Consider the following 11997-nt stretch of genomic DNA (forward strand, 5'->3'; position numbering starts at 1 on the left):
ATAAAAATTAAACAGTAATGTCACAACCAATTTCTGTGTTGACCAAAAAAATTAAGGTAAGTATTAAGGCGTTCTCTTTAAAAAAAAAATGAAGTTCTTTTTACATATTTATGTAAAATTGTTTTGATTAAGGAAAATCACAGAGCTCTCAAGAAATCGTTTCCGAAAACACGGGATTACATACTTAATAGCAATACTCTAATAAGCAATCGACTCTCAATTTCCTTTGTTCAAAAAATGACACTAAAATCACACTAATTAACCATTTTACATAAAACACTTCATTCTCATTACCTCCCCCATCCGATCAACTTTCTCAAATTATAACCAAATCATTATCACCCATCCTTTTCTAACGTTAGAAATTAAATCATTGCATCTCTTTCTAGCTATAAAAAAGTAAATCAGTTATAATATGCATAGTATTAACGCTGGTTCTAACTGCCGTACTCAGAGATATTTAGATAATAACACTAAAACTATTCCTTAGTAACGATTTTGTTCCGAAAACAATTGCCAAGGACTGGGTTTAAGTAAGCAATGAATGACTCTGAGTACGGCGGTAAGGTAAGGAGTAATTTACTGGGCCGAAAACTCATTATTAGTGTTACTATCGTACAAAATTACTTTATACATATTTATAACATTTTGTCGGTACCTCAATGTAGGTAATGTTTTATTAAATACATCGTAAAACTGTATTTATATTGTTGTACAAATTTTGAATGGGTTTAATTAGCTCTTTTTTATTTTAATGGTCAATTCCAATTTGCTATTTTGTAGTGTTTGTTTTCATATTGATGTTAATCTTTATTCGTTTGATTTATTAAAATCAGGTACGTAAAACAACGATGCTTAATTTAAAATCGAAATTAACCGATAATATTATTTAACATGTTCAAGAAACTTGTAAATAAATAAGCGAAATCAATCATCAAAATGAGTGCGAGGTCTTAAAACGCAGCCCTCACCTGCAGCCAACGTGCAGGCACACAGACCTCACTCAATCAGAAATGCACCGATCAAAATGCAAATGGCTGACATTTTATTCATTTTGCGGACGCAGGTACGATGCGCCATAAACTGCGTACAAATTATACATTGCTTTTATTTTTAATTGCTACGGACGAGCCACCGTCTTCGCCAGCGGCAGCGGCCTCCCTGACCCTTCTATTTTTGAATTATGGCGCGCCGACACGTGATTGGCCGGTGTAGAAGCGTTCGTTCAGTACTTTGTATTTATTAGCGATGCGTTCATATGGGGGTGGAGATAAAATCTAAAATGAAATACCTAATTGCATTCAAAGCTGGCTGTTCTGTATTTATGATGGCGTCATTCAGTGGCCGTCATTAATGTGGATCGTGACCGATTCTGCTGATACGCTTTAAGGTTTTCTTTTGCGATTCCTTGACTGATGTTTATTCCGGTTTATTTTACTTGCTATACAGTTGTAGACTTTCGGCTTAATAACAGGTTGGATAATAAGCAGATGAGCCACTTAGATACGAGCACCTCGCGGTAAAATTATTACTGTAGCTGCTTACCGCGTATGCATATGAAACTCTACTACAATATTTTCAAATATATTTTTTTAACGTTGCCCCACACTAGTATTTTCTCCTGTGTCGTGGGTGCGTTTACAAACATACAAGTTCACATACACAAGACACTCAGACCCGAAACAACAATTTTGTGGATCACATAAAGAGTTGCTCCGTGCGGAATTGAACCTGCTACGCGTAGCGTGAGAGCCAGTTGCCCAGCTACCGTGGTGAACATGTACTAATTAATTATAACTTATACCTACTATTGGAAGAGTTTGTTTGTTTGAACGCGCTAATCTCAGGAACTACTGGACCGAATTGGTGAAATATTTTTGTGTTTGATACTCCATTTATCGGGATAGCTATAGGCTATAAAATATCACGCTGCGATTAATAGGAGCCGAGCAGCGAGTGAAACCGCGCGGGAGCAGCTAATCAATAATATTTAAATTCATGTTCATATAAATAGATACCAAAGTAAACATTTCAGAGAGTTTATGAATTAATACATCTAAGCGTCGAGATATCGAGTAAGTGAAATAATGATTAGATAACGCTTAGCCCAAATCGTTGATAAAATAACTTGATATTAAATATAGGCCAAACACAAACATAACATAGTAATTGTAAAAACTATCGTGAGACATTCTAAGTTAACTAAATATCACAGTTTACAATAGAGAAAAGCTCTACTAGTTTCGAGTCACAGAGGGACTCTTTATCATGAGCAGCGTGCACAGATGCGGCGACGTCGCGCAGCCTGCTTATGCTGCTCAACTCGAAACGATTAGAGCTTTTCTCCATTAACGCATGTAAGTAAACTGTGATTTTTAGTTAACATGCTACATACTTACTTAGCTTATTGCATATACAACAACGTGTTTTTTTTATAAAACACGTTGGTAAACTAGCAGACTTATCACCTGATGGTAAGCAATCGCCGCCGCCCATGGACACTTGAAACATCAGAGGCGTTACAAGCAAGGCTCGGAACCGGTTTAAAAAATACCGGTTAATACCGGTTTATATCGGTTTTCCTCCGAACTTTTCTTAAGAACGTGAACATTAAAGAACTTTATTTTAACCTAAATTAACCGGTTTATTCGACGAGGGGCATGTCGGTACACGCGTTGAAATATTATTATTGAAATAAGCTGAACAGCGCGCGGCGTTTCTTTGATGTGCGTCGTATTAACCGGTTTTTATTGCTCTAAACCGGTTAATCCGAAAAAACCTTTATGAAAATACTGTTCCAAATACCGGTTTTAAAAAACCGGTTTCGCGAACGAAACCCAATGTAAAGGTTTTGCGTACAAGTACATAATAACGGTTTGAAAATTTAACCGGTATCCGAGCCTTGGTTACAAGTGCGTTGCCTGCCTTTTGGGGGTTAGGAATTTAAGGGTTGTTGTTCGGGAATCGGGGATTGAGAAGGGGGGAATTGGGCCTCCGGTAATCTCACTCACACAACGAAACACAACGCAAGCATTGTTTCACGTCGGTTTTCTGTGAGGTCGTGGTATCACTCCGGTCGAGCCGGCCCATTCGTGCCGAAACATGGCTCTCCCACATTTTCCTCATTTCACATTAGATAGGTCCTATTACTACATAGGTTCCTTATCCGTAAAACGCTTTAACACGTACAAAATAAAACTTCTTGTATTAGGTAAACTAAGCCGAATGCCTCGCGTGAAAAAGTATAATTGGATAATTGGGTCTCTCATTTAGACCATTGCAGTTGCACATGTAACCAAATTTTGGATAATAACACATTACCTAACACTTTCCGGTCGGGCAAAGAACCAGGTTGAATACGCGCGGACAATCTAATTCGAATCCGTTCGGAAACGGTTACAAATCCGACAAAACTTGTGGCACATATTTCTTGATTAATGTATTGCTTAAAGAACAGAAATATAATTCTGAATCACATATTTTTACAGAATGACTTATTAAAGTGAGTTTTTTACGAAATGTGCTATTTTGACAAAGGAACGTTATTATTTACTGTGTGTCAGTCGCCCGTTTAGAAACTTTAGGTTTCTGAACGACTCAAGGCTAATGTCAAAAACTCAAAATACAGAATGACATAACCACTGTGCAGTGCGCGAGGTGCGAGGTTGAGTGTTTTTAAATTAAATGCTGGATTAAAATTGTATTCAATACAATTTGAAGTATTAAACAATAAACTCAGTGACCATGTCGTACGCTCTTATCCGCCATTTACGCCGTACGGCGTTATTATCACAACAAATTCGAGTGGAATCCACAATGACGAGCCTGACTCCGGAAGACATCATATTTCGGCCTCCTATGGCTCAATGGGGCAAAGTTATCAGAGAAGCAGAGAAGATAGTTGGATATCCGACCTCTTTCATGAACCTACGATGGTTATTAAGCGACGAATTCGCCAATTTAGCGATGCATTTGCGCACAGTTGTGAGTACTTATAACTTGTTATTTCTCGTAAAAAAATGAATTTAATTGCATTTTATTGCTATTATAATACTCATATACTGATGTTATTATAATATTATAGTAAGATAAGCTATAAAAGTGAAGGTTTATGTCATAAAATTAATTATTATGTAATAATGTGAGTGTTTAGTGTTTGACCATGTGATGTGCAAGGTTACTTCCTGTTCAACAAATTATTAGATACAATAACAACACAGACAAGTTCCGCATCTCAATGATGTTCTAGGCTCAATGTTGCAATTTGATATGACCTTATATCATTATGTTAGAATCAAAATTAATTACAATTCAATTGTTTTTATTTGACATTGAGAATTTATCTGATAAATAAAACATGTATTATTAGATTTTCTATGTTAATTTTGAAGACAGTTAAATATTGGTTAAATTTTATAATAACTATTGTGAGATATACTAAATTAAATAAATACCTTCCTACAGTCGAGCACAAAATTAATTGTTTTTTTTTCAATTAATTGGTCAAATTATGGTAATTTAAAAAAAATTAAATTTTCCTTTGCAAATAAAAACAGTAAAATGTTATTGGAGTGCACTAACAATTTATTGTATGCGCAATCACTGAATTTAATTTACAAAACTAAAATGTGTCCTTTGTATATCCAATAATATTTATAAAACAAAATATTTCTCACCAGGTTGGCATGAACCACCCCATCATAAAGACCGCAAAGATGCTTCTACACAACGACCATAACAACTTGCAGCCTTGGGGGCTCATCATACTCCTACTCTCCAAGGCAGTCAACCCACCGACATCACTCCTAACCAGCACAGTTACGCAAAACCAGAGAATACTTGCAGAACTCACAGAAATGATCCGAACTGGACACTACGTACACCGAGGCTTATTAAACATACCACCGAGCGACCGCAACAAAAGCTGTGACTCATCTATATTTGCCAACAAAATAGCCATTCTTATTGGAGACTATTTACTTGTAACCGCAAACGGAATGTTGGCTAGGCTAAAAAATCAGGACCTTTCATATTTAATATCTACTGCGTTACGAGATATCAGTGAAGGAGAGTTCTATGGACATAGAGACGCACAAAACATGCCTGTGCCAGGGAAACCAGTGCAAAATACAAGTGATGTGTATGAGATATGCAGTGACACATTACCGTTAGAAGTGAAAGATGTCCTCGGTTCACCAGTAAGAGAATGGACTTTACGGTCAATGTACAACGGAGGATCTCTGTTTGGTAGAGGCTGCCAAGGAGCACTAGTACTAGGCGAACATGACTTAAAGAAGCAGGAAACCGCTTACAAATTCGGCAGCCATCTCTGTTTAGCATGGCAAGCAGCTACCGAAGTACAAAAAATGACATCGGACAAAGATTCCTTCTCAATAGTAAGTGCACCAGTGTTATTTGCAATAAATGAAAAACCTCACTTATATGAACTTGTAGCGAATGTTCAGAACATTACGGAGGTAGATTTAGAAGTATTAAAAGCAGAGGTTTTGAAGACAGACGCTGTAGAACGGACTCGGTTATTGTATGTGGAGCATGCGGATAAAGCAAAGAGTTACGTTGAAGAGTTCGGTGAGTGTCAATCAATAGACACTATAAAACAGATGATTTACACTTTGTAGTGAAAGTTCTAGTTTAAAATACACTATAGACCTTTTTCAGGAATTGAAATACATATTAGTTTTTCAAGAGAGTGGTTCTGTGTTTTACAGGATTTATGATTGTTGAATGAAAGTTAATAATTAATAGAAATGACACGTTAAAATGGCATCCATGTTGTATTATACTGTACCAGAGATATTCTATTTACATTGTCAGAGAATAATGCTATGATATTTGTTGTTGACGTTAAAGTTTCCAATATATTGATACTTTAAGGAGTTGTTTCACAATGTCTGGATAGCCACTATCCTATGGAATAAGAATATAATTTATATGCACTATCTGTCACATAAGTTTATCGGACAAATATATTGCAACCTTAGAATGAAAGTGACTTAACTGAAAATTTCTGTAACATTAGATTTACTCTATAACCAAAGAACTAATCCATAAATCTAGTAAAAATCAATCGTATGTCATGGAATGCGGAAGAGATGTACTAAAAAATATTCATTACTATAATTTTCTTGAGACAATCTGGTTCATTTCCCACAACTTGCAGTTTTTGGATTCGGTCACTTATATTCTAAGGGTGTGATATGAAGGTGGTAAAACAGGCACTAAAACTGCTCTGTATAAATATGTAAGTATATGCAACTATAAAAAGCCATCAATGATTTTTTTAAACCTTGATATTCACGCTAAACCTTGAAATTGTGTTAATTCATTCTAATTTACACCTTAACGTTATTTGTTTAAGACTTGATTTGCAATGGCATTAATACCCTCAGTGTAAATGACACTCAAGTGATGTTTTCTAATTGTGTTTTAAAATCAACTCAACATATCAGTTTGTGTATTGTAATTTTTTATTTATTTTTTAATTTTGAGGCTTAAGCTGCTTATTTGTTTAATATTTGGACATGTTTTTGTTTACTTAGTAAACATTATTGGCTTTTTTATAAATATTATTTAATTATTATCAGTAGTGATAAATGAATTTTGGAATTAGATACTGTACTCTTATGTACTAGAGTTTCCTTCGAAACGAAACGAGAGCACGTTCAACTGCGCGTTCAACTACCAACCAATCAGAAGCGTCGAACGCGCTCTCATTTCATTTTCATTCAACATAAAGCAAACTCGTACTAAGGATACAGTACCTATGGCAGTAAATTCGGCTTCTGTCATTGTTCCTGGGACTGCAGTCTCGACATTGATAGCGACAATTTAAAAATCAATCGCGAAGTCGTGAATTTTCATTCATCATTAGACTTTCAACCTTATGATTTTGTAATTAAGTCTAAAATCAATTAACCGGAATTCACGACTAATAAACGATTCTTGTCGAGACTACCTTTCCTTTGGAACTTTAAATTAGTGAAAAGTGTATTATAGGTTTAGGTTTACCTACCCCCCTTAAGGGGATGAACGGTGTGATATAATTATATTTGCTTTTTCGTTGGTTATATTTGCTTTACACAAATATTGTTATTCTGTTTAACTTTTATAATTAATTTGCCAATCCAGTGCTAATTATTTGTTTATTTTAAGACGTTACCATATAAAGTGCAAAACATATAAAATAAACCTCATGAAATGAGTCTACAATTAGGTAGTTTCCTAGGTCAAAAATAAATCATTTTAACTTTTCAACACAATATAATACACAAAATAATCGTACATTCATTGATTTGTAATAAGTGTGCAATTTGACTCGAAACTTTGATGACGTCTATGGATTAGCGAACCTCCTTCATTTTGGAAGTTGGTTAAACATTTTTAGATTCGAAATCGTTTACATGTGTTATCGTAGTAGCTACGCCGTAGTACGCTACGACTATGGTTCCCGACATTTTAATTTTTATTCAACAAACTCATAATTTTGTACTTTACTATTCCTCTTTATTGTTAAGATAAGAATGGCACTAACAATAAATGTGATTTGTCTCCAAATGTCGCTTAGAAATAGTTAATTTGTTTAAGCATTTATTATAACTATTGTTATACTTAATTTTATTATTTAATACCTCTAAAGCAGAAGACAAAATTACCCAGAACCCTAATTAGTTACGTACTGTAACGTTACACGTATCATGTGTTGTTACAAGTTTCACGTTCTCTGTTGCATGTTGCTGTTCCATTCCATGTTGCAATGGTCGTTTGTCACTATTATAAATATCTAATTACATTTCTTGGTTTTTAAACGTTATATCTAAATTATATGAACTAGTATTTCTTATATGTTGCAAGTTACGGACGACGTTATGCTACAGCCTCTGTTACGTAACGTGTCCTATAACAGAACATTTTGTCTACTGTCGAATGAGGCTTAACTTATTGTTGTAAAATCATTGTTTTAGTGCAATTAGTTGTAAGATAAGTTAACAATTTGTTACCTATAGTTGTTACATTTGTGAGAATTATACGGATTTTAACTTTTTTAATACGTTAGTTTTACTTGCAAGTTAATCCGGAGTATCTATTTTAGGTATCGTTAGTTATTTTTAGAAGGGGGTAAAATTATCCAGTTTCTTCTCCCACCTTGGGCAAGGCAAGAGAGAGTGTCAGATTCTTACTGACTAAAAACCACCTCGTCCCTACTCCTGCTTTTCAAGCCGAAGCCCCGGTAATCAGCTAAGCAGTCTGCAGCTCATCATTAGTTTATTACGATAGCCTTTTTGAAGCTGCCCGATTTTGTTCAGCTCCAAAGTTCTCGTTAATCAAAAGTTTAGGAAGTCTATATTAACGCTGAATAGATATTTCCACAAATCCGTCATTGTTACTAAAATCCAAATAAAGTTCGTTCTTAACCTCGCTATCCCAGTAAGTTCTCATAAAAAGCCCCTAGTCACTAGTCGCAACCGCTACAGCAACAATAATTTCCCTCAAAATCACTCGGCGCCATGTTACAGAGAGGTCAATTCTATTTATTCGAATATTGTGTGAAAATATTAATTTAATTCTGCAATATCGCGCCGTGATCAGAAAACTCACATTTGACATTTGAATGGCGTGCGCTAATAACACTATTAAATAATATACATAAGTACTATACACTAGCACGCTAGATAATTTTGTGATTAGTGTTTGATGATGCGTTAAATGCCTTCATAAAACCGTTTGATACAGATTCTGTAACACTAATTTTGATATCGTATTATAAAATTGAGTGAATTAGCATGTAAACGAAATAATCTTATACCAATGATTTCGTTTGTAATTAAAAAGAAATAGGTAAGTAATTATCGCATAAATAAAAAAATAAATGGCATACAATAAATACCTTTTATTTATCACTCAATATACTGAAGAGTCTCCCCATGGATCGTGGTGGCCATCTTCTGCAGCGCAGCGCTGGCATCCTCACCGGGGAACTTCTTCGCGTACTTCAGCACAGACTCGTACTCATTATCCAGGAGCTTCATCAGGTAATCCATGGCCCTCGTGGTCCTGACAGAATAGTGCATCTGTTTGAATTCAATTGGAGTTTTCTCCACCTTCGATTCGAAAACATGGCGATAAATCGTTGGGTACTCCCATAGGGCTATTGTGGTCGGTGCTCCAACCAGGGAGTAGGAATATGGATGCGTGAAGAAGTCTTTCACGTCCAGATACAGTTGCCATAGCAACGCCAGGTGCCCTCCAAGTATGTAGGCGTTCTTCTCCATCTCGGGACCTCGGCTGGCAAGCTTCATGGCGCCCTGGCACCCCTTGGCGAGGATACTGCCCGACATGAGCATGGTCCGCAACTTCCACTCGGCTATACCACGGCCGAGGAACTCGTTGGAACCCAGAGGCTGCAGATTATCCTCATTTTCCCAGTCATAATGAGCTTCTTCACTTTCAGCTGAAATGAAAATGTAGAATCTACATTCCAGTCCCTCATTTTCGAAGTAAAACATGACCTTCGTAGTGTGGCTAATGAAAATGATACCTTTCGGCAACGTAGGTATAGGATTGCCATCTTTGTCGTGGTTTCCAAACGCGTCACCTTCCACCAGATCCCGAAGGCCAGTGGAGATGAGCTCCGTCACCTCGTTGTTGCGGAGACCACCCAGATGTTGCAAGCACGTCGCTAGGAGGAAATCTCCTGCGATTTAAAAACATAATATGGGAACGTTACATATCAAACACATATCTTGAACTTTTTATGAGACTTTTAGCCATTTTTCCAATTTACTGGATCTCTTTTTAAAGCAGTTAAGTATGTTAATAATTAATCAACTCAATCAACATTTAGTGAACTAGGGTTCAATTCTACACAACGAGCCTTATAGGAGACAGTTTTTCTCCTCAAAAAGCTAGGCGCCTTTCTGGCTATCGCCCCGTCATAAAAAAAGGGTTTAATTCTAACAAATTATTAAAAATCTACCAACTTCTTGACCAAACAAACGCAATACGTTTCACACCGGACCTACCTGTTAACAGCACAATCTTGTTCCCATAAAGCAGGTCCTTATACTTGTCTCCTTGGTCCCCCTTCTTCTGAAGGTTTACCATGGCCTTATGTATCATATGGCCGGTCCTCTTCATCTCCACAATTTCTGCTAAAGCCCTCTGGGAGTGCAGCACTCCGGAATCATACTGGTCCCTGGTGAAGTTCGTGGTGTCGAAACCAGCAGCTTTGGATACCAGAAGGATGATTAAACCGACTGACTGGAGGTTGCTTTTTGATCCTACAAGGAGGTTCTTCGCTGATTTCAGAACTGGGTGGTTGCTACCGACCTGTGGATGAACACGGCTTGTTGTTTCGAAAGGCTTTTTACTTATAACTACCTATCTCGGTGACATATGTACATAGGTAGATACTGCTTCATCAGACCGGTCCGGAATGTCTTGTACGGGTGCGAGACATTGCCAGTACTTGAAAGGCACAGGCAAGAACTCTGGGTCATCGATATGAATATGCTTCGCTGGATGTGCGGATTTTCACGTAAAGATCGCATTGGAAACTCACGCATTCGCGACAATCTCCGTATACGTGACATAGCGGACAAAATGCAGTTTTTATTCTCATCATATCTTTATATTTATTGCTATTGCCGCTAACCATCCCTAAAGTTCACATATCTAATATTGAATTAATTTAAAAAATTAAAATCCTTAACAAAACCAAAGATAAATAAATAAAATTAGCTGCAGATATCTTTTTGTAATATCTGTTATGAGACATACACCATACACTTCTGTGACTCGAAACTAGTACAGCTTTCCTACTAATGTACGTGAGTAAACCGTGACTTTTTTAGTCAATAGGACTTTTTTAGTTTACGAAAATATTAATAAGAATTATTCCTTATATCTTAAGCGACTCGACGCATATTCAATTTGTAGTTCGATTAAATACAGATTTAATGTTTTAAGTTTATCTTAAAGTTGTAAACACTAGTTTTAGAGCTGTTTTCCCTTTCCAATGTGAAAAAGGGAACAAATAATTACTTTTCATATTTTTTAAATTTTAATCAAGTTGATGGTAAGTTTATAATGAATACTACAGATACTTAGGTATCTTGTTTAAAATTCTATAGCAATGACCAACTGGGGCCTTAGTCTGCTATTACATTGTGTCACAATGGTCGATCACTGAGCAGTGCAAGAGGGATGGAGCTATACAACCTACATAGCTCCGTCCCTCTCGCACTGCTCAGTGATCGACCATTCTGACACAATTGTAATAGCAGACTAAGGCCCCTGTTTTCCCTTAAGGGTATCATTTTGTACCACCTTCCCTACAGATACTTAGGTATCTTGTTTAAAATTCTATGGAAATGAGCAACTGACCAGTTTCCGCAGATGTATGGCGCTGCTAGCGATCTCGTCGTTGAACAGCCAACGGAGGTTGAGGAAGGAGGTCGGATAGCCGACGATCTGCTCTGCCTCGGTGATGACGTCACGCCAGTCTATCTCCTCCTGCCGGCCTAGCCCGAGACCACTGCAGCTGCGAGACTGTAGACTAAGAAAAAAGTAACGGTAAAATGGGGTGAATAGAAACTCAGGGGGTGAATAGAAACAAAATGTTTATTAGGATTATTAGTTTGTTTTCATGTTTTTGGTTTTAATAGAGCATTTTTGGTTTTAATAATGAATTAATAAAAAATATTAAAATGGTGTAAACAGTTCTAAATTACGTGAAAACACAACAAAATGTTGTTCCTATTCACCTCCGATTTGTTTCTATTCACCCCGTTTTACGGTAATAGAATGATATTACTAATTTGAAGTAGTATTCTTCTACATATAGCCACAGATATAGCTATCTAACGCGTTGATCCAAGCAACCTTCAGTCAATGAAATACTTACTGACAATTTATTTACCGATTTTGGTTGTAGATAATCTACACTAAAGTGCATTTTTTATATATTTTTTTAAGTTA

General features: G+C 36.4%; 2 protein-coding genes across 2 annotated transcripts; one reads left to right on the plus strand and one right to left on the minus strand.

Moving 5' to 3' along the window:
• The first annotated feature begins 3616 nt into the window (after positions 1 to 3616).
• On the plus strand, positions 3617 to 8066 carry LOC126910926 (all trans-polyprenyl-diphosphate synthase PDSS2-like). The gene is made up of 2 exons (XM_050695291.1): positions 3617 to 3984; positions 4680 to 8066. The coding sequence occupies exons 1-2, from the start codon at positions 3745 to 3747 to the stop codon at positions 5637 to 5639; spliced, it is 1200 nt and encodes a 399-aa protein (XP_050551248.1). The 5' UTR covers positions 3617 to 3744; the 3' UTR covers positions 5640 to 8066.
• An 827-nt stretch (positions 8067 to 8893) lies between these two features.
• Positions 8894 to 11586, minus strand: LOC118275402 (all trans-polyprenyl-diphosphate synthase PDSS2; the record flags this gene model as incomplete). Its single annotated transcript, XM_035593338.2, has 4 exons — positions 8894 to 9469; positions 9557 to 9712; positions 10041 to 10347; positions 11404 to 11586. Coding segments are annotated over 4 exons (1200 nt in total), but the record flags the coding sequence as incomplete, so codon positions are not given.
• Positions 11587 to 11997: the final 411 nt, after the last annotated feature.

The sequence above is a fragment of the Spodoptera frugiperda genome, chromosome 8, assembly GCF_023101765.2.
Source record: "Spodoptera frugiperda isolate SF20-4 chromosome 8, AGI-APGP_CSIRO_Sfru_2.0, whole genome shotgun sequence".
NCBI classification, from domain to species: Eukaryota; Metazoa; Arthropoda; class Insecta; order Lepidoptera; family Noctuidae; genus Spodoptera; species Spodoptera frugiperda.